General features: G+C 39.3%; 3 protein-coding genes across 6 annotated transcripts; 1 reads left to right on the top strand and 2 right to left on the bottom strand.

The window, feature by feature from the left end:
* Positions 1-509: 509 nt before the first annotated feature.
* Positions 510-7,961, bottom strand: cbx5 (chromobox homolog 5 (HP1 alpha homolog, Drosophila)). 2 transcript variants are annotated; one of them, XM_027144988.2, is made up of 6 exons: positions 7,813-7,961; positions 6,160-6,237; positions 4,759-4,969; positions 4,408-4,627; positions 4,061-4,161; positions 510-3,005 (listed from the first exon to the last, which is right to left on the bottom strand). In XM_027144988.2, exons 3-6 carry the CDS (start codon positions 4,896-4,898, stop codon positions 2,864-2,866), a joined length of 603 nt encoding a protein of 200 aa, XP_027000789.1. In that variant the 5' UTR covers positions 4,899-4,969; positions 6,160-6,237; positions 7,813-7,961; the 3' UTR covers positions 510-2,863. The 2 variants fall into 2 exon arrangements, with proteins under 2 accessions (XP_027000789.1, XP_027000790.1); XM_027144989.2 differs by lacking the exon at positions 7,813-7,961 and adding an exon at positions 7,345-7,803.
* Positions 7,962-8,432: 471 nt separating this feature from the next.
* Positions 8,433-17,033, top strand: hnrnpa1b (heterogeneous nuclear ribonucleoprotein A1b). Its single transcript, XM_027144948.2, has 21 exons — positions 8,433-8,586; positions 9,111-9,230; positions 9,332-9,478; positions 9,565-9,775; positions 9,861-9,953; positions 10,035-10,121; positions 10,245-10,304; positions 10,438-10,626; positions 10,720-10,848; positions 10,929-11,017; positions 13,802-13,975; positions 14,464-14,583; positions 14,681-14,827; positions 14,914-15,124; positions 15,205-15,297; positions 15,384-15,467; positions 15,670-15,729; positions 15,962-16,174; positions 16,298-16,432; positions 16,520-16,586; positions 16,753-17,033. The coding sequence occupies exons 1-20, from the start codon at positions 8,575-8,577 to the stop codon at positions 16,573-16,575; spliced, it is 2,430 nt and encodes an 809-aa protein (XP_027000749.2). The 5' UTR covers positions 8,433-8,574; the 3' UTR covers positions 16,576-16,586; positions 16,753-17,033.
* Positions 17,034-17,482: 449 nt separating this feature from the next.
* Positions 17,483-23,138, bottom strand: nfe2 (nuclear factor, erythroid 2). Of its 3 annotated transcripts, XM_027144947.2 has the most exons (4): positions 22,861-23,137; positions 20,213-20,291; positions 19,916-20,068; positions 17,483-19,311 (listed from the first exon to the last, which is right to left on the bottom strand). In XM_027144947.2, the coding sequence occupies exons 2-4, from the start codon at positions 20,258-20,260 to the stop codon at positions 18,118-18,120; spliced, it is 1,395 nt and encodes a 464-aa protein (XP_027000748.1). In that variant the 5' UTR covers positions 20,261-20,291; positions 22,861-23,137; the 3' UTR covers positions 17,483-18,117. The 3 variants fall into 3 exon arrangements, with proteins under 3 accessions (XP_027000748.1, XP_047663378.1, XP_047663379.1); XM_047807422.1 differs by lacking the exon at positions 19,916-20,068 and having other exon boundaries at positions 22,861-23,138; XM_047807423.1 differs by lacking the exons at positions 19,916-20,068; positions 20,213-20,291.

The raw sequence follows: 23,138 nt of genomic DNA, 5'->3' as shown, positions 1-23,138 counted from the left end.
AATAAATAAATATATATTTATAGTGCACAGCAGGTTATTGCCTTCTCCTTATATATATATGTTGTGTTCTGCTTTAAAATAAATTCACCAGAATTCTTCATGGCTAATATTAGATGCCTATTTCCATGTGATTCAACCTTTCAGAAAAGCATTTATATAAATAAAATGCAATTCAAAACAAAAATAAATAGAACATGTGAATAAAACTCACAGAACACCAAAACTCAAAAATATAAAATAAACAAAAACAAAAAAAATGAATGTCTGGTTATTCAAATAAACTCTCAAAAACTCCAAATATTCCAAAACAAATAAAATGCTAAATAAAATATTCAGCAATTATAAAAATAAATACTAAATAAATTAAAAATATCGATTCATGTTTAAATTTTTTTTATATATAAACAAACAACTCTGTTTTGTTCAAAGTGTAATAAATAAATTCTGCCTAAAATTAAGGATCAGCTTCATCATTCTGAATCTCATATCGGTTTGTCACAGCAAATAGGTCTTATTAGAATTTCTTTATTTTGATTTGACAGTTTTGACTGAATGTCGGCAGAAACATTCTACACGTTACAAACATAACCGTGAGAAAGATATATTTCACATGTAAGCAGTGTGGGGGCTAATTTATAAAATACTCTTCAAAAAAGATCAATAATAGCTACCATGAGGAATATATCAAGACCAAAACATATGGTGTACTGCTGGGTCATGGTGTAGCGCTAGTGATTGTGTGTGTGAAGAGAGAGTAAAACATTGCAATTGCAACAGAAAAGCATTCATGACCCCCCCCCCCCCCCCCCCAAAAAAAAGAAAAGAAAAGAAAAAAAGCAAGCCTTATTCCTTTTTGGTCCTTACATTTACATACTCTGAAATTTTTTTTTTTTTTTTAATTCTGTTCGTTGATTTTAGTTTTTATAAGAAAATTTTTTACAGTTCTCTACACCAAGACAAGTAATCAATTCAACAAATAACATCCAACACCACCACAGTTTGGTACGATATTATGGGCTGCATTGAGATTTGGTCTGTACATGAGCGTGTAGCCGAATAGCACCATCTGCTGGAAAGGTTAATCCTGTGAACTGAAATTCACCTGTAAATGATGCAAACGTTTAAAGCCTGTGTTTAAACTATCAAATCAAAACATGGCAGTATTGTGGATTTCAAATGAAAAACTATCAAATTCGTGTGGAAAACTAGGTTTACTACAATTTGATACAAGACATTTAAAAAAATCTATAGGTAAAAGACATCAAAATCTTACTTGGAAAACACATAAGTATCTGATGAATATCATGACATGAGAAGAGAGGGAAAAAAAATAATTCAAGGTCAGGCCGTACATTTTATAGTGAGATGTACAGACATATGTAACGACAGTTTGTGATAGTCATTTTTCTCCAGAAAACTGAAAGAAAAAACTCTGATTGGGATTCAAACCACACACACGTACATGTTCATTACAGTATCTAAATCATAGCAGTCCAGAGCACATCCGATGGTCTGAAGTCTGTTCACAACATTTCACCTTTCTGTCTAAACATAACAAGTATCTGACTTTAAAAAAAAAAAAAAGATTAAAAAAAGAAGAGAGAGAGAGACAACAACTAAAAGAGAGAGAAAAAACCTATAAAACAAATGTCAGTTCTTTTCGTCTGACTACATTCGCCATGATGTACGGCTCAACCATTCTTTTTTAAAAAGCAGAATCAGTAGCTCTGTCGTGTCAGTGAAAGTCAGGATGTTTTCTTGGGTTGGATTTATTTGTCCAGTGGCTCTACAAACAGATTTCCCCACCTGAGCTCATAACCCGCTTAAGCACAGGTTCAGTCTCGATTCACTTCTTTGAGAACTGAACCGTGGTGAGGACAGAAGTGACAAACACTAACAAGGTCACAGTGTTCGTTATGGGGATCTTTCTATCTTATCTACAAAACCTGGTGTGGCTGCAGCTTTATGCACCAAACACAGACACCTAATTTCACTTTGCCTTTAAATGACTAACGTCTACGTGACTTCTATCTGGATGGAATTAAACATGTAGTCGTTTGTGTTGAAACCGTTTGCTGGAAGAAAAGAAAATGCTAGACAAATGTCCACAAGGTGGAGCACTTAGTTATGAACATCACGGATGCACGTCTTTGTGATGGCATTAATAAACGTGATCGTCTGTCCCCGGACACCGATCTGAGCGCGAGCAGACGTTGAATTGTGATAAAAAAAATTTGAGTTGTGGGGGGAAATGTGGACTCAGTGCATATGTCTAGTTAAGTTCCAGAGTTTTGTGAAATGTATATATAGTCAAGGTAGTCCTACATTCTCTGGACACGTTTTGAGAGAGAGAGAGAGAGAGAGAGAGACTGATTTTTGATGTGGGCGACTAATCCAGCACTGCAGATACAGAACAACCTCTGATAAAAACACAAACAGAAATATCAACAATCTCAATACATTTCACCAACTGCTGAATGGACTCTATACGATCAAGTCAAAACATACACACGGGGGAGGAGAAAAAAAAAAAAAAAGGGACACAAACACGTAAAATCATGAAAAGAAGAGTGAAGCTCTGTCAGAATAACAGGTTAAAAACACTATCCATGTGACTCCATCAGTCTTAACATCTCCATTCCTCAAGCTCTTGGCATAGTTCTCAATTACTTGCTCATCCCTCAATACTTGAGACATTGTTTGATAAAGAGTTGCCATTTATACGGGAGATGAAAAGAGACTAAAGAAGGTGGGAAGAGACCTCAAATGCCAGGAGGCCAATGCCAGTGGTGGTTTGAAAATGGTCCGGGAACAAAGGACGGATTGTGAGTGCACTCGTGTCTCTCGGAGGGGGATTGTACGCTTACACAGCTGCAGCACCCTTCTCCTTCTTCTCGCCATCCTCATGCCAAGTAAGACGCTCCTCGTAGAAAGCGATGACAATCTGGGGACACTTGTGATTGGCCTCCTTCGCGAGCACAAGGTCCGCCTCGTCCGAGTCTTTCCTGTTGAGACAGCGTGAGATTTTATTACATAGTGTACCATGTGCACGGCTTACAGTCACCGGGAGAAAGAAGCTCCATGTTATGGATCATGTGTCATTTTCGCATCACAAATACCTTTCATTTCAGGTGGCAGCTGAATTTGTGGAATGGTATTAAAAGAAAAGGAGCTGTTTAACAAGATCCACTTTTGTACATTTTATTTGAAATGAAACACACAACCTTAAACACGCGGCCATGTTCAAACTTGTCAAAAATGTGACATTATTTCATATCAGAAAAACAAAGCTGTAATATTGAAGCATATATATACACACATGTATTATATAGCAGTGTCTCAGAAGGAAACCAACAAACGTATTTACTGGCTCAGAGTCCTAAGTGTAGAGTATAATAGAAGCTTTTATTTTGTCACATATACATTACAGAAGAGTGAAATTTTTTTCTTCCCAACTTTAGAGCTTGGGGTCAGAACACAGGGTCAGACATGATACATCTCCCCTGGAGCAGAAAGGGTTAAGAGCCTTGCTCAAAGGCCCAACATAGTCAGCTTGGCAGTGCTAGGGCTTGAACCCTGCAGTATGACTGTCTACCTGTTATCTTTTTAATACCGTGATTACAACCGGTTACATTATTTATATCAAATAAGTTTCTTATTCCTATGAATTTATTTTGTGGGCGAAAAACAAAGGCACGTGAAAAGTGACCTATTAATAAAGTTGCAGTCATGTGGATATCTGACAGATCTGTTTTTTACACTAAGCTATACAAGTGTGTATGTACATTACAACAATGTGCTTCACACTTGACCCAGGACTCATTTTGACCTATAACTAACTACTGTGGAAGTTCAGTAGTAGTGAACAATGAATAGTGAAAACTTTAAAGAAACTGCACTAAAGGCGACACAATAACAGGTAATTTGGTGAAGTATTTAACGCAACAAAAGGTGATAACGTCCTTGCCGGAGTCCTGCTGACGAAACATTGACTTGGTATTGTTATGCGATGGTTCTGTAGGTGTGACATGTATTCTTCACAAAACTATCTGGCACTCACCACTTCATTAAGAACATAAGGTCCCCACAAGAGTCGGTCGCACCAATGATCTTCTCCGGCTCCAGACCTCTCTCAAAGCCTCTAGCGACTAGGATCTCGTCCTGAACAGAGAGAAAACATTAATTAGTGCAAAACAAAATGACAAGTTTTCTAAGACACATTCATGATATTCTTTACACAAACCGGCTGTTGAATTTTGTTGCAATTCTGTACTTTTGTTCTGTAACCGCTGTCCGTGACATATCATTCTAAAAACTTCCAGTCTGCACTCGGTCAAATCAGCCAAGAGCACACCTCGTACCAAAACAGAAGCGCATACACTAAATAAAAACAAAATGCCCCGTCACCTCTTTTTTCCGCTTCTGCTTGCTGCCGCCCTCCTCTTCTTCGTCTGAGTTTCTCCTCTTGCTGCCGGGTTCTTTGGTACGAGAGGGAGTTGCGCTGGAGGGTTTGGTCCCACTGCTTGGAGTACTCGTACCACTGCCACCCTTTTTGTACGTCTTCATGAATTCGGAGATGAGATCTGGACAGTCGAGGTTTTTTTCTGGCTCCCACGTGTTGTGTTTACTAGAAACGACAAATTGTACAAATATTAGCTCATATGTCGGCAAATAAGAGATCGACAATGTAACATACCAGCACAGAAGCAATACAACAGAAAACGGTCAGATTAGAAATAAAAACGGATGTCGACTTACTCTGAAAATCCTTTCCATTTAAGATAGTACTCCACTCTGCCCTTTACAACCCTCCTGTCCAAGACCTTCTCCACCACGTATTCTTCTTCGTCTGAGGACGCAGATTCGTCATCCTCACGGTTCTGATTCTTCTTTCCCATGACTGCTCAACACGCCTTCTTTTCCGCCCACGAGTAACAGACAGACTAAGCGAGGAAGGGAAAGGATCCCTCTGCAAAACAAAGGCAGTGCTTTTACAAACAAGGTGCAAGCCACTTAAATCACTCTCTCTTAGTGTAAGTATTCAGAGCATTGACAAAGACAGCCTGGATCTATTATGTATGAGTGTGTATGTTATATATAAACAAATTCATTATTTTAATGAATAGACAAATTATTTTCAACTATTTTCACATACTAAAAAAAACATTGTAAAAATACTAATACTATCAGAATGTAAAAGCAACCTTTGTTCCATTGCCCTGCTTTTGTAACAATGCTCCCAGACAAGGCCATTCAGTTCCTTATCAGAAAAGCGTGAAGCTCGGCTGAAATGACTTCAAAATCTTGACCAAGTACCAGGAGAAATGATCAAAACCCAACCCCACTCATCACACAATTAACCTGATGAACATCTCTGACTGGAATTACTTCGTTGCACTAACGTTGACCATTTTCAAAGCGTCTAATCTCTGGCAGATTTAAAAGCATAGAAATGTCTATAATATGATGGCACGCTCATTATTCAACGCAATATAACGATTTAACATTGTGTCATGATTTTACGTTTCCTTTTAAAAGTTTATAAAACCTAAAACATTGAATGAATATAAGCCTATTGTGTGTATTTTTTTTTTTATTATCTTATCCTAGAAATGTGTTCTCTTTAATTTTGTCCATTTGCTTACCCACAATTAAATTTTTTCTTATGGAAATTTCTTCCCCAATCCAAAATCTTCCTGTTCACTTTCTTTCTGCCCAACACAGCATAACAATAGACTACAACACCCTTCTTAAAAGAAAAAAAGCTATGAAAAAAAACGCAAGTAACGTCGCTATGGTTTTCCCCTCACACTCCTGTAATTTTAGAAAGATTTAAATCCTTTCAGATTTACATTAAAACACGCATCACCCCAGTGTGTGTGTGTGTGCGTGTTGCCATCAACAAGCTCACGCTTGTTCAGTTGTTAATGCTGTATGAGAGAAACCTTTTTTAATCTCAAATAAGAATTGTGTTTTTAAATGAGTTTAGAGTGATAGTTCATGCCTATGAAGTAAACATCACCCTCCAAAGAAAGTTCCTTCCATGAGCGGATGTACTTAAAGGGAAAGTGAGACATGCTCAGTGAGGATATGGATAGTTTGCGCTTTACTGTTAAACAGAGAAGTGCATCATGATGCATCGTGTACTCGAGTGCATACCTGTGGTCCTGTTTCAAAACAAGCCAACTGGATCTGATGTTATTACTGATGTTTGAACCGGTGGCACAAACGTCATCCCTGAGAAACAGAATTTAAAAAAGAAACATGAACGTATTAACGAGTTTGCTTTATGATTAAGAGCGTAACATTGTTCTTTTAAATCCCTGGTCCATGATGTGTTGAATAGTGGCTCGGTTTATGTTTACAATGCTGAGCATCGGTTTTCCCTCCAAATCTCTCCTACATTTTCTACTTCACAATACTCGTATTACGGAAATTCCAACACCTTCGACTCCTTTAACGGCTTTATGTTCGTGAGGATCTTGTATGTTGATTTCTTTACAGCTATCTTGTTTACCTAATAAAACAGCTGGATTTCTAACTTTGACACCTAAACAAACAATAAACGAATTAGTGCTTTTTATTTGGTCATTTAGACCAAACAGTCTCAAAAACCCTTTTGCACGTGGATGTTAATAAGAAAACTTTTAAATCAGAAAGACATTTCTCACAGAAGACAAAATTAAATGGAGGCATTAAACTGTAACCAACCCGAAAACTGTAGTAAACGTATTTAAGGGATTCGAACATACGAAAATATCATTACTAATCAAATTATTTTAATTATCCACTTAAGGAAAATAAGAACTTCAGGAATAGTTTTCAACTGGGCCCCAAAAAAGCTAACTTACAAGCGTTTGATGCTATTTAATGGAGTGTCGATCAGAAAAATACAAAAAAGATAGAATTTACTTTTTTTAATCCGGTCTGTATGAGGTATTAAAAAAAACGTGTAAATATATTCGTTTACAATGCACATGTAATGTAAATGTGAATTTGACTATTAGGCTAGCATAGCTTTAGCTTAGCGTAGCAGCTGAGGTAGTGATTAGCATGACCATGCTAACGCAGGCTCATAGAAACCGCCATCTTTTCACTAGCGTCGGCGCACAGTTAGCAATCTCAGCTAGTGTCTTAGTGAAGAAGTGTGTCGATTTTTGTTAAGCTAGCGTCGTACTTAATGTTCGTACTTGCACTGCAGTTACATTTCGTTTGTTATTACAAAATAAATACGAAGACATTCCTGTCAGAAACACGCCCTGAGGTCAGGTGAGCTAAATACGGTAGCTAAGTCTGCACAAGCCAGAAGCTGGGAAGCCATTAAAAAACAGAAACTATACAAACCATAAAGATTTCACTCAGGAATTCTGATGTGATCTGCAGAGTGTCGTTTTCGAAGCTAGTGAAATCAAGTAAGCATGATGAATCTCGGCGGTTTTAATGGATTTAAGCTCGGCAGATAGAAAGCGACATGCTACTGCTAAAAGCAGCCTCGTTCGTGCTACGTCTCATTGCGTTTTTTTTTATTTGTGTTACCAACTGCACAAATCTCACGACTGAGGTGTCTGACTGCACGCACTAACGAGTCTAGATCTGATTCTTAATCCAAATTAGTTTTCCTGATCGTCCCCTGTATAAAACAGAGGCCTAAGCAGTTAACACTTAAATACACGAAATTACGACGAATGCATCACTTAAGGCAACAGGAAACCGTCCACGAGTCGGCTGCATGCCGTGTAAGTTGCGTTGCATGCAAAAAAAAACAAATTTACCGGGTTGTTTGTTTGTTATTAAAGAAATGAATTAACTCACACACACAACAGAGGTCTTCTTCGATGCTCTTAAAGGCAACAACCCTCCACACGAGTCTCTCTACGCGCATGCGCACACGCACATACACGCACAGAGATGCCGGCCACAGCGCGCCAAAAACACACAATGGCACACAAGGCACTGGGTATGAAGCGCAAATCCCTTAAAGAAGTGCACTATATCGTATGCAAAATAAGGCTTCAGTACCCTAAAAGTGCACAGTTTAGGATGCAATCTTTTTTTTATTTTTTACTTTTTTGCATTCCTCTATGAAATAAATCTAACACGCCAAATCAAACGTTTAAATACATAATTTTATAATTGTATAGTTAACTGGATTTATCTTTTGCTCCATAGGGGATGGTTTCATATTATGGTACCCACATGTAACACATAATAAATGTTGAACTATTATTATTATTACTATTTTATTTCATTACTATTTATACTTTGATCGAGAGCATCTCTGAGCTTCACGATCCAAACGAGTTCAGTTCAAAACCTTTATTAAATGCAGCACCTTTTGCAGCATGTTTGAAAGAGTAAAGTTTGGTTGCATTAGCAGACGCTGCCTATGCCTCCTAATCAAGGGAATGACGTTAATATTGACCAATCACTTTTGAAGAAACGTCGACGTCGCGTTTTAGCGCGAAGCGTGAACCAATCGAACTGCGTCGGAGGCGGCGCTCCGGTAGTTTATTTAACGTCAGGAGCGTTTGGTTTTCTTGCGATTCTATTGACTAGTGGGCCGCGCACTTCGCCATGTCGAAAGAGGTGAGTTTAAGCACAAGCTGTAGTTATACACGACTTATGCTTAAGATATCTGTGTTTGACTTGCAGCGTTGCGTAGTTTTAATTGTAAACATTCCAATGTAGTAGTAACTAGTGGTGAATTCGATGTAGCGTGATGCTATTTACGCACTTAGCCAGATGCTAGCAGGTCCGCCATCTTGGTTTTCTTAAGCCGCATGGGCTCCAGCAAACTACCCAAATAAAACGATTAGTTATTTCTGATTGTTGGTTTACACCTGTTCGAAAACTGTACGAGTAAATGTACGGTTTACTTCTGCGAATGCTTTAGTGTTTGTTTTGCTTCAGTCACAGTGTCCGTTATTCCTGACGGTGTGTAGTTAGCTCGCTTGCTAACTAGCTAGCTATTATGGGTGTCTGTATTCAACATGGCGGATGTTTTCACGGCGTTGGTTCGGCGTGAATAAAGCACAGGCCTGAATACCGGTTGTTGAATGATTTGCATGATTTGTTTACCTCTGGAGGTAATTTAAAGTGCTATTTTTCAGGGCCAGCCACGAGAACCCGAGCAGCTCAGGAAGTTGTTTATTGGAGGCCTCAGCTTCGAGACCACAGACGAAAGCCTGCGTTCTTATTTTGAGCAATGGGGCACGTTAACCGACTGTGTGGTGAGTCCACTTATATCAAATGATTTGTGGGTGTAAATATGACTTGTGATTAAAGGGTTCTCTTTACTGTGAGTGCATTGTTCATTATCTCTTTTTTAAAGGTTATGAGAGACCCAAACTCCAAGCGCTCCAGAGGCTTCGGTTTCGTCACGTACTCCTGTGTGGAAGAAGTCGATGAAGCCATGAAGGCACGTCCTCACAAAGTCGACGGTCGTCTTGTGGAGCCCAAACGCGCCGTGTCAAGAGAGGTACGTGCTGTTAAAGTGACGACTTTACACACAAAAGGGAGTTGGCTTGATCCATTTCTAAACATGCATCTTCTCTTGTGTTCCAGGATTCTAACAAACCCTTTGCACATACCACGGTGAAAAAGATCTTTGTGGGTGGCATTAAGGAAGATACTGAAGAGGGCCATCTACGAGACTACTTCCAGGAATTTGGGAAGATTGATGCAGTTGAAATAATGATTGATCATAAGACTGGCAACAAAAGAGGCTTTGCATTTGTTACGTTCGATGATCACGATGCTGTGGATCGTATTGTTAGTAAGTGAATTTATTTGTTTTGATGCTTTGCTTTGTTGAGAAATTGTGGCTTATTTTTGACTTAATGTGCATTTTCATCCTCTAGTTCAAAAGTACCACACAATAAATGGGCACAATTCAGAAGTAAGAAAGGCAGTGTCTAAACAAGAGATGCAGAGTTCATCAATGAACATGAGGGGTAAGATGATGCCTTTTGCATGTTGTAGGTGCACTGCATGTTTTTAATACCTTCATTAAGCAAGCCTTGTCTCCTATATAGGGCGTGGAGGTGGAAACTTTGGCGGTGGCCGATACGGCAACAATGACTTTGGAGGAGGCAGAGATGGATTCAGAGACGAATTTAGAGGTAGCTATTGCTTTTATAGCCACACACAGCAAACCTTTTTTTTTTTTGGCCTCACCTTGTGGTGCTTGATGTATACCTGTGTAGGGGATTAACTGTTTATATTGCATTGATGCGTCTAATCAGGAGGCAGAGGTGGAGGATATGGAGGTGGAGATGGCTACAACAATGGCTTTGGAGGTGATGGTATGTGAAAGATGAGTTTTTTTGTTTGTTTGTTTTGTGTTTACTGGTTCTAATGATTGTATTGTCAATGCTTTGTCATTAACAAATCCTATATAGCCTGTAAAATCCATTATTTATATATACACTTAAACAGGTGGCTACGGTGGTGGCGGCTCTGGTTATGGTGGCAGCCGTGGTGGGGGATACGGTGGTGGAGGAGGACAAGGCTACGGTAACGGCGGTGGAGGATATGGTGGTGGAGGATACGGTGGTGGTAGTGGAGGAGGCGGTGGCAGCAATGCTTATGATGGCTATAACAACGGCAGTGGAAACTTTGGGGGTGGTGAGTTTACATTTTGATTTCTAGTGGTATGGATATATATTTATTTTTTGGTATGTCTCATTCCATGACTGTGAATTTTTGTCTTATGCACAGGTAACTTTGGTGGTGGTGGTGGTAGCAGCAGCTACAATGACTTTGGAGACTACAACAGCCAGCAGTCAAATTTTGGCCCCATGAAAGGAAACTTTGGAAGAGGTGGCCGGAATAGTGGCCCATATAGTGGTGAGTGTGGCACCAACCTATAACTTTTTTTTTTTCTTCCACATTGTTGACCAAAACCTAAAGACATTCCATATCCTCAGGTGGATATGGGGGTAGCTCTGGAGGAGGTGGAGGCTATGGTGGAAGTTCAGGTGGAGGATATGGTGGAAACTCTGGAGGCAGACGATATTAAGTCCTTTTAAGGTTTGCTTCTTTTGTTTGATTTACCTTTCTTTATTGTAGAGTCCTTATTAGTCAGTCCTAATTAAATCCTATTAAAAAAAATTCTAAAAGCATAAGAGGCAGTGTGTAGCTTAATGTTGTTGTTCATATTCAACAGGACTCAGTACTTAAGAGAGGAGACAGGAGAGCGAGAGGGCTGACAGGGCCGACAGGGCCAGCGGCAGGTTTACTCCCTAGATCTGCTCAGCCATTCAGAAGAGATGTACAGTAGTGCTGTCACAAGCGGGACTTTTGTTTTTCGTGTGTGGTTGTGATGTCGTTTTTTTAAAACATTTTTTCTTTCTGGGATGCATTCCATATGAGGTTTTGTAGAAATACTTTATTCCGCTATACTAATTATGTGTAACTCTAAGAAATCAAGTTGAAATAAAGCAACTTCCTTTTTTTTAAAAAAGCCAACTGTTTCAGTCACTGGGGATTACTGGGTGTCGTGGGGATTTTTGTTTGTTTGTTTTTTTTGGTCTAGCCCAGAGAGCTAAAATACATTAAAGGAAATTCTCAAACTATCTGAGGAGTAAAGATTGGCCACCTTCTGATTAGATTGGTTAAGATAAAGCATGTTAGTTTGTATGACTGTCAAGACTAGCCATCTAAGCAAACTGAGGGAGGAGTAGGAAGACCTTCACCATTGAGAAGAATCAGGGAGCGTTTTGAGTACAGGTCCTCTGAAAGACTAGGAGAGAGGGCAACAGAATGGCTTTATTGCCACTAGTAGGTAAGAACAGACTTCTCCATTACCACCAGACACAACTCAATCCTTTAAGTCTATTTTCTTTCCTGTAGATGTAGTATAGAATTCTGAACTTTGCAGTTATGTTTCTGTAAATTGACTGCAGCCTGAACTGGTATGAACTTAACATTTAAGGCTAACCTTGTTTGATTACTCTTAATTTAAACATAATACCAAGAAACGTGTATGGCTTTGTATCTAGTGACTGGATGTTTTTTTTTTTTTCCACTTCTAGGAATATATGGGATATCCAGATTGAAGACTTTTGCCCCTTTTTCATGGGCAGTGTAAAGGTAATAAATGTAACTTTTGCTCCATTGATGCCCCCTTCCTTATTTTTTTGTTCGTCCCTAAATCACTTGTTTTATTTGTTGTAGGACCAAAGACGGGTTTTGGAAGACTTTTTTTAAGAGGTTGTTTTTACTGAATGAAATAAAGCTTTTATTGTTTTGTAACATGTTGTGCTTTATTTATTCTTTAAAACCTGTTCTTGTAAGTTGTAGTATTGTAATTGTTGATTGCTTAAAGGCAATTTGAACTCAGACTTGAGCATTAGGTGTGTTTGCTTAAGAAAATGGACTCTAGGTGTAATCAATCAAGTGGTCTAAATTATGCCATGCATGTTTTATTTAAATGGAGATGAAATGAGGGGGGGCTGTTCAGAATGTTTGACTATGTGTGTTCTGTAGAAAAAGCTTAAGTGGATGTTGTAGCATAATGGTAAAGGTGTTGGACTACTGATTGGAAGGTCATGATTTCTAATCCCAGGGCCACCAAGCTGCAACTGCTGGGCCTCTGAGCAAGGCCCTTAATCCTCAATTGCTCAGTTGTATAAATTAAAATAATATGCATGTCTCTCTGCACAAGTGTCTGCTAAATGCTGTAAATGTAAATTAATGGAAATTGTGACTTAGTAGGTTTACTGTTAGAAATAAATTCAGCATTAACCTCACATTTTTAAGCTGCCCCAGCATCATGTTTTTGTGATTGTAAGTGATGTGACATACAGCTAAGTATGGTGACCCATACACGGAATTCGTTCTCTGCATTTAACCCATCCAAAGTGCATGCACAGCAGTGAACACACACCTGGAGCAGTGGGCAGCTGTTTATTCTGCAGCGCCTGGAAAGCAGTTTGGGGGGGTTCTGTGCCTTGCTCAAGGGCACCTCGGCCTTGGTATATGCTGTTAAAACAATTTTAAAGTGTTGATCCATCAGTCTTAACTGTTTTAGAAAGGCTTTTACTGTTTGTAAGCACCACATTCGTTATCATTAATTGTGAAGGCAAATACTCACTATTTGGGTTAATATGGCTTTAGTAAACGGTGCACCACATTGCAGAATTTAAGCCTGAAGTTTACTGGGGCTAATAATGACCGGTGGTCCAATATTATCTGGAAAGGGCCTACGTGGTGCAGATTTTCATTCCAACCATAAAACAAAGCTGAGTGTCAATCAGCCCATTAAACAGATGGAGTCAGGTGTGGCTTCTGCTTTGATGGGTAGGAGAACTTCACTCCACACCAGTTCTTTGTCTGTAGCCCTTTTAAGATTGGACACCCCTGATCTAAATCAAAACATGAATGTCACAACATTTAAGATTCCCTGTCACTTTGCTAGCTCTGGCGATGGATTTGGCTTTCTCTAATATGAAAAGTTCGGTTTTCAACTTTCTTTGTTTCAGCTGATTCATTTCTGTCATTTAGCAGACACCTTTATGCAAAGTGCTTTACAATTTATTGTACTAAGCAAATGAGGTTTAAGGGCCATTCTCAGGGGCCCAGCAGTGGCAGCCTGGTGGACCTGAGATTTGAACTTATGTCCTGGTTATTAGTCCAACACCTTAACCACTAGGCAGAGAGAGAGAGTGTACCCAATGAGATTACCAACATTTTGTGGCACATTCAATGAATTAAATCAAGTGAAAATATATTTCACATACACCATTTTAGCAGGAGGGGGCAAAGTGTGCTCGCCTTGCCGAGTAAAGTATTTGATTAGCAAGTGTATAAGCCAATCATCTGTTATCCACAGCGCATGCGCACAAACCGATCGAGCCAATCGAATATACCAGGGGGCGTTTTCCTGTGTGTCCGTTTTAAAGTTCGACCCGGTCCGTTTTCACGTCTTGTGTCGCTTCTAGCAAACAGAATAAACCACAGAATGCCAAAGGAGGTAAAAAAAAATACATCATAAACTAATACTTCGCGCTGTTGCCTATAATGGTTTAGTCGTAGGGATTAAAACAACAAACATACGCGTGTTTTTGTGTAGTGTTTACGACACTGTTTGTGTGTCGTCTGCGCCGCCATCTTGTTTATCAGCTTGTGTATGTTTACAGGCACGGCAAAGAAAATACAACCGAATAGCTGCTGAAGTATATGTTTGTATAGTAGATGTCTATTATTATTATAGAACACATTTATTGCTGTAGAATAGTTTCAGGTGAATTCGAAATGAAACGTTCTGCTTGTCCGTGTGTTCTTTTGTTCCCTCGTTGACCGCCATGTTGTTCCAGCTTTGTGTCTCAACGCTCGTTCACGCGTCTCTCACAATATCGACCTTCTCTTTCAGGTCAAACCGACCACGTAGCTTCCGTTAACCTTATTATAATGTTACAACGTTATTATAGTTAATAGAACCCGAATTATGCTGTTTTTCAGGACCAGCCACGAGAACCCGAGCAGCTCAGGAAGTTGTTTATTGGAGGCCTCAGCTTCGAGACCACAGACGAAAGCCTGCGCTCTTATTTTGAGCAATGGGGCACGTTAACCGACTGTGTGGTGAGTCCACTTATATCAAATGATTTGTGGGTGTAAATATGACTTGTGTTAAAGGGTTCTCTTCAGGGTGCATTTGCTCATTATCTCTTTTTCAAAGGTTATGAGAGATCCAAACTCCAAGCGCTCCAGAGGCTTCGGTTTCGTCACATATTCCTGTGTGGAAGAAGTCGACGAATCCATGAAGGCACGTCCTCACAAAGTCGACGGTCGTCTTGTGGAGCCCAAACGCGCCGTGTCAAGAGAGGTACGTGCTGTTAAAGCGACGACTTTACACACAAAAGGGAGTTGGCTTGATCCATTTCTAAACATGCATCTTCTCTTGTGTTCCAGGATTCTAACAAACCCTTTGCACATACCACGGTGAAAAAGATCTTTGTGGGTGGCATTAAGGAAGATACTGAAGAATGCCATCTACGAGACTACTTCCAGGAATTTGGGAAGATTGATGCAGTTGAAATAATGATCGATCATAAGACTGGCAACAAAAGAGGCTTTGCATTTGTTACGTTTGATGATCACGATGCTGTGGATCGTATTGTTAGTAAGTGTCTTGCGTACAGCCTGGATTTTTACCGGTTTGAGTAGCTGAGGCTTAATGTTTTTGTATTTTTTCCTCCCTAGTACAAAAGTACCACACAATAAATGGCCATAATTCAGAAGTTAGAAAGGCCCTGTCTAAACAAGAGATGCAGAACGCATCGATGAACATGAGGGGTAAGACTCTGCCTCTGGTTGTCTTTTTAATCACGCAAGTCGCATTTTTAAATGAAGGAAATCATTTTCTCTTTGGCTTTTTATAGGACGTGGTGGTGGAAACTTCAGTGGTCGATATGGCAACAATGACTACGAAGGAGGCAGAGATAGCTTCAGAGATGGATTCAGAGGTACAGGCTACAGAACTACAACCGTTGCTTAATGGTCGAATGTAACAGTCCTCATTTTAATCATTTTAGTGTTTGCTGCATTGTAAATTGAGGTGCAGGATTTTCATGAAGAAAAACTAATGAGGATATCTGTAGTTTACTATATTGTTAATGGGCTGTACCCCAATTTAGTCCAATCCAAATGATTTTACTGTGTGATCAGGAGGCAGAGGTGGCAGTGGAGGATATGGAGATAGCTACAACAATGGATTTGGAGGAGATGGTATGTGATTTTGTTTCCTAGGCTCATGTGTGCAAACAGTGAACCATCTAAGTGACTGATTAGAAGAATAACCTCTGTTTATGATAAAGGTTTAAGCAGAACCTTGTTCCAACTTTATAAGTGTACACAAACATTTTTATTGGATATTTAGCATAATTCTTCTGTTACATGTATCAGAAGATCTAGTTTATTTTCTAGAAATTTTTAAGGTTAATCAAAGTCTGTTACCCAGGCGGGTATGGTGGTGGCGGGGGCAGTCCTAGCTATGGAGGCAACCGTAGTGGGGGATATGGCGGAGGAGGACCTGGCTACTGTAACAACGGCGGAGGAGGCTACGGTGGCGGTGGATATGGCAGTGGTGGATATGGCGGCGGCGGTGGCGGTGGTAACAACTACGACAACTATAATAACGGCGGTGGAAACTTTGGAGGTGGTCAGTATTCAGGTTGTGTTTGTGTGTGTTTTTTTTTTTTTTTTTTTTTTTTTTTTTTTTTTTTTTTTTTATCTGATTAGACTGTCAGCATTTTGTCCCATTTCACTGATTTGTGATTTCCTGTCTTGTGCACAGGTAGTTTTGGTGGAGCTGGCGGTGGTAGCGGCAACTACAATGACTTTGGAAGCTATAACAGTCAGCAGTCAAGTTTTGGCCCCATGAAAGGACCCTTTGGTGGCAGCGGTGGCAGGAATAGCAGCCCATACGGTGGTGAGGTGTTTTTTTTTTTTTTTTTTAATGAAACATGAGATGTCTTCAGAATCCTAAACGTAGTGCCAACACTATTCTATTCCTCAGGTGGATATGGAGGCAGCTCCGGAGGAAGTGGAGGCTACAGTGGTAGACGATATTAAGACCTGTAAAGGTTTGTGTCTCGTATTGTAACTTATAAAATTGTAACTGTATATTAACACGTCCTTTTAGGTAAAGTGTCTTCTACTGGATGACAAATGTTTGTACAAAAATCTCTGAAAATCTTTGGAAGCCTAAGAGGCAGTGTGTAGCTTAACGTTGTTGTTCATATTCAACAGGACTCAGTACTTAAGAGAGGAGACAGGAGAGCGAGAGGGCTGACAGGGCAGCGGCAGGTTTACTCCATAGATCTGCTCAGCCATTCAGAAGAGATGTACAGTAGTGCTGTCACGAGAGGGACATTTTTTTTTTTTCTCTTTAATGGTTGTGATGTCAGGCTTTTTATATTTTGCTTTATGGGAATGCATTCCATATGAAGCTTTGTGTAGATTTATTTTAAAATAGGGTCTTATTATGTGTAACACGAACAAAATCAAGAAATAAAGCAACATCCATTTTTTTTACGTGTGCTGTTGTAGTCACTTGGGATTATTGGGGATTTGAGTTGTATAGTCAGGCATAGGATGGTGGAGAATATTTGCTGGCTATACATCTCAAATGGTGCTTTTGCCATCATGCCAGAATTGTCTCGACACGCAGTCCAGGCAGGGAGAACTTGCAGGTTATTTATAAAAGGGAAATGTTTTGAAGCAGTGTTGACATGCAAGATCTCTGCCAAGCCATCTGTAGAGCAAACACTGGCAACCTGCTGGTTAGATTGGCAAAGTCTGAGCAGGTTAGCTTGTATGACTACCAAGACTAGCCATTGGAGCAAGCTGAGGGAGGAGTAGGAAGACCTTCACCGTCAGAAGAATCAGGGAGCGTTTCAGTACAGGTCGTCACTGAAAGACTAGGAGAGAGCGACAGAATGGCTTTATTGCCACCAGTAGGTAAGAACAGACTTCTCCATTACCACAGGACACAACTCATTTTATTCATTGTAGATGCAGTACAGTATTCTGAACTTTGCATTCAGTGTCCTAATTTAAAAAAACAAACAGGAAAGTAACTACAGAGAGAAGAATGAGCTGGAACAAATGTACATTGCTAAACAGTGTAACTCGAGTCTGTCCCTTCAGATTAATGCATGCAGTGGTCTTGTCTATGTATTGACTGGCAATTTTGTTTTCTGCCTTCTAGGAATTTGATGCGAAGGTTTTATTATCCCGAATGAATGCTTTTTGCCTGTTTTCATCAGGCACCCCAAAGGTAATTATTGTTTCCTCCATTGTGATTGACATTTAGTTAATTTCTTGCTAACATTTTTAATTTCTTTTTTTTTTTAGGACCAAATGGATGATGTGGGGAATGAACTCTTAACTAGTTTTTATATGTAAATAAAGTTTTTTTTAAAGTGATAAAATGCGCGATTCCTAAGTTAATGCTTTATTATATACGTAGCATCATGAGCATTGCACTTTATTTTTTGCTAAGAAACATAGCCAGCATGCTGTGTGGTTTTTGGGGGATGATTTGGGGTTTGCTACATCAAGGACACACATTTTTAAAAAAAAAAAAAATTTAAATCATGGTAAGTCCCTCATTTATTCCCCATCCAATGAATTGTTCCGTTGCAGAAGGTAAAGGTTACCATCGTTACTTTGTTGGAGCGAATAGTCCTCCAGAGAATATGGGTGTCCTTCCTCATCCCGTAACTGGGAGAATAGTTTAGCGTAAAGCTCGGAGAGACGACACTTCAGCATGGTGAGGTTTTGTTGGAACTCTAGCCTCTCTCGTGCTAGATGTTCCCTGCGGGCCCTTAGCTGACCAAGCTCATGTTCCAAGTGCACAATGTTTTCCAGCTTCCTCTTGCGGCAGTTCTGCGCCGCAACTTTATTCTTGCCGCGACGGCGGATGTCACGCACGAGTGTGAGCTGGGCATCGTTTAGTGCATGTCTGCTTAGTAGCTCATTGAAGTCATCTACAGGCAGATTGATTATCTTTTCAAGAGGAAAAGGGATTTGGAGTGCAACTGCTCTCCGCTCGTCCCTGGTGAGGGGGCTAGAGACGCCAGCCTCTTTTGTTTTGGGGTTTGGTGAGTCAAAAGAGCCTGCTCTCGGTGTGCTTGCATGGTTTACAAGGGGCTCGTGAAGAGTTGCAGGAAAAAACTGCTGTTTCATGGATGGTGCATGCTGATGCACATGCTGCTGGGCAGGTTGTGGGTTTGGTGCGACGGGAAAGTAGGAATGTCCAGAATAGGACCCAAACGCTTGTGAATAATCCATAGGGGTGTTTATGTTTGGTCTCATGTGACGCGGGTCCTCGATGCCGTCTAAGTCACCTTCGGTATAGCCGTCTCGTGGTAAATATGTAACCGCCCCATGGACTTCGTTCTCAGGTGAGGCAAGCGGTGGGCTTGAACCCAAAGAAAGCCCAGAGTCTGACTCGAGATCGTCTGGGTTTCCGTTGCAGTGTTTCCTTTGTCCCTGATTGGTATTTGTCATGTTCATGGGATCCATTAGGCTCATTAGTGGAGGTTGAAGAGGTGGTGCGTTTGGTGGTAGTCTGGTAACCTGGCACCCTCCGTGTCCATAGTGCATCTCCACGTTTGGGTTCAAGCGTTGGTAAGGGGATATTGCATCAGCGTACCCAGCTTCAAATGCAGCAGCAGGGCTCGTCTGACAGATGGGTGGATTGGGTTCTACCAGGTTCATCCCACAGCTCCCATAATGCACCACTGGCTCCATTGAGTGATATGAACCAGCCTCAAATGGATTTTCATTTGGGACCTCAAATTCCTACAACACAATGTGGAAACAAATGTATAATAATTAATGTCATTAAACCTTAGTTTCACCCAATTAGCTTTATTCTCCTGGTCATGTCTTGTATCAAAATCATTCTCTTTCAGCTTTGCGTTATGGAATAGACGGAGAACAACTTAGACCGAAGAGGCCTTTTCAGAAGTCGCCTACAGGTTACAGATCACATCAGCCCACCTGCACGAACGTGCCACCCGTAGCTTATGCAGGCCTCGCTTAGGTCCGCTCAGGTTTCAGATAGAAACAGATGGCCATTGTGCTGCACAGGGGGCTGCTGGCAACCTACTGCACTCACCCTCGTTCTATCTGTCTTTATCCTTGCGTCACTCAATTGGCCTATTGTTGCACATCTTAACGGAATCGCTGCATTTAGGAGGAATTCAGCTTTAGCTAAATGTTACAGGGCTTGATTTTTCATTAAGATTTTTTTTTAATGGGATTAAGAAGTGTTTATCACGAATTGGTACAGAATGGTCATTTTGATCAATCTGGACAGTCCCTGGTCATTTCTTTTTAGTTTGACCTTTCTCTCAAAACCAGTAAATGAATCCCAAACAGAAATTTAATGCCTCAGACTGACCTGCAGATCTGTGATTGCCATTAGTTCCTGCCAGGTCCAGTCCATCTCTGATTGCTGAGGAGAATAATTGGCCCAGACCCTGGCACTTGCACTGAATCTGTGAGTGCTAGACATCGACACTCCCCCATGAAGTCTGTTAGAGTTTACTGGTCCCTACAACAGCAAACATAAAATAAAAACTATCATTTAAACTTCATCACAGCAAGAGTCTTAGCATGATCTGTTTCATCCTTTACATAAAACAGTGAACGTGATGAGCATGATCATTTTAAAGATTGATTGGTTAGAAGGACTCACCTCACACCTGAAACTAAAGGGAAGAGCGTTGTTTATGGTTGAACACATTCAGGTAAGGCCCTAGCTGCTCTGTCGTCCTCTGGGGAAAATATAACCAGCATGTTACGGGTCAGTTGTTTGCCAAGCAATAAAAACACAAAGATTTAAAACTTGTCGATAAATTACTGTTTTCATTTCTTGTATAAATGTACAGTGTATATTAAAATATTGTTCAAATTGATTCATCAAATACCCAGAATCAGTTTTTCATTGTTTTTATTTATTTTTATTATTATTATTATTATTATTATTTTCTTGAGTAAATATTAAGGAATATTTGTCCAATCTTGGTTGTGTTTACAGGCTCGTAATTCAGAAGCCGTCTTGGCAATTTTCGACAATGTTAGCTAGAAAACTGGGAAATAGAATGTAAATAATATATTATATAGTACATTGATTTATTTATATTAAATATAGTAATTCCTATAATATAAGGGATATACTATACATTATTACAGTAAAAGGAACTTTCTGTGCTTGTTTTCGATGCTGACTTTTGACAGTACGATGCTGGGTAAGACTTCTGACAGTACGATGTTGTTTGTTTTAGATTTGAGTTCGTTAGTTGCAGGATATTATATACTGTGATGTGGTAGATTAATGGTTAAGGGGTTGGAAGGTTGTGAGTTTGAACAACAAATCTACCAAGATGCCACAACTGGGACCATGAGCGAGGCACTCCGTTGTATAAAAATACACCAAATGCTCTATATATACACATAGTGTATAATTATTTCAGTGAAGTTTTTAAACAGAACAAAATCTTTGAATTAATGCATGTTGCAATTATAAGAACCTACTTGACGTTTATAACGTCTCCCCCTGACTGATAAACCTTGTGGAAGAAACACTTAAAGAAACTGTTTGAGTTCTAGATAAACCCTTTTTTCCTATTGGTCTATTTGATTAAACCATTTTATGACACTTTTAAACTGTGCTGTGAAAGAGTAACAGATTTTATACCCACTGTTTCTAACATTGGTGCGCATTTATTTAAAAAAATAAAAATAATCAAATAAATCTCCCTTCATGTAGAGCATCATGAATTTTTTGTGTGTGTGTATATATATATATATATATATATATATATATATATATATATATATATATATATATATATGTATGTATGTGTATTACACATTGCTTATTCTTTGTGTATTGTATAATTTATATAAATAATATCACAAATGAATGCTTAAGTCTTAAGGTGTATGCAGTTAGTGTGCTTTTTAATACTGTGTTTACTGGTAGCTTTATCATTGTTTCAGAAGTTTTACAGTGAGAATTCAGAAAATTTATTGAATTAAAGAAGTTCCTCCCCTTATTTTTATTTTCTGATCATTTTTGTAACAATTTGAATTAAAATGCATTTATTTGAGACATTTCTACTGAGAAAGACAGGATAGTAATACGATATTTTGTTTATTTTACCTCAGAAAATCGAATGCAACTCTATTGCAAAGATAAAAAAAATAATAATTTCAGCTCCAAAACTGGATTTATCAGTGGTTCTTCCCACTTTCTCTTAATGTCAAAGCGTGCAGAGTTCCGTTGCGTTGTGTTCAGCCTATCAGCTGAGCTTTTTGTGGAGTAATGTCAAAACCTGATAAGACAATCTTTTGGGAACCAGGCTGATGTACAGAAACGCTAACATGGGGCCTAACCACAGAGTTACAGGAAAATTATTTAAAAGCACGTTGATGCGAAATTTAAATATTATATCTAAGCTTTTAGAACATCTTTGAATTATTTTTTTTTTAGGTCGAACGTCAAGTCAGAATTTACACAGTAACGTTATAAAACATGTGGCAAAAGCGCACTCAGTGTAAAACTGTTGAGGGATGTATCCGATGGTGTTATATCAAAACGCAAGAAAGATCTTTTTATTCATTATGTTCAGTATAGTAAAACTGAAAGTGTTACATCCTGCAGATGTACATTTAGCAGCTTGTCTGTAGCATTTCCTTTGACTGGTTTGCTAATGTTTTAGAATACATCTGTCACAGAGTAGCCCTGTTTGAACATCAGGTGTGATATCCTGATCACACACACACACACACACACACACACACACACTAGAATTAGTACTCATACTGATCTCTACAAACTGCTAATAAACTTCGAAATGTCTCATCAGACGAAAGTGTACATTATAAGTCATGATCTCATTCATGTTCTCAAAAGATCATCTCAACGTTTTGAACTTTAATCAACATATCCGTTCCAAATATTCTCCTTCATAGTCCTTGGCACAAATTGTTAATATTGCCAGCAAACATCCCATAATTCCACTTTGTCCAAAACTTAATGTTTAGTATTGTTTGTAAAGTGTGACATAAAACCACGACTAGTTCCAGAATGATGTCCCTCTATTAATCAACTAAAAAAAAATTCTCCACAGATAAAATAAATGTACAGCATGTCATAGGTACAGATTAAGAAGATGAACATGGCTGTTTTCAGGGAAATTTAAAGCAGTAAGTCTTGACATAACACACGCTGGTTAAAAAGTGTCTTTGCTTTAGAGATTTCATTAAAACCTATACATCACTACAGAATATGGCCTCTGTATGCACATCATTTAAAACTGGAGTGAAGAGGTAACATACCTTAGTAGCATTTCTTTGGATCCATGAGTTCAGGTGAAATATCTCGAGCTATCATATTATCCAGCGAGCCAAAAAGTTGAACCTGGAGTTCAGCTGAAGTTCAGAGCTTCACAAGTCAGTCATTAATTGTTTGGTATTCATTTTTAACTGATAGCTCTGAAGTATATGTGAGGGACCTCTGTCTGTCTGTCTGTCTCTATCTCTCTCTCGTGCTCTCTCTCTTTCTCTCTTTCTCTCTCTCTGTTTCACTCTCACTCTCTTTCTCTCTTCTGCTTTGG

Source organism: Tachysurus fulvidraco, chromosome 23, assembly GCF_022655615.1.
Source record: "Tachysurus fulvidraco isolate hzauxx_2018 chromosome 23, HZAU_PFXX_2.0, whole genome shotgun sequence".
Classification (NCBI taxonomy): domain Eukaryota; kingdom Metazoa; phylum Chordata; class Actinopteri; order Siluriformes; family Bagridae; genus Tachysurus; species Tachysurus fulvidraco.
This window is presented reverse-complemented; position numbering and strand designations above follow the sequence as displayed.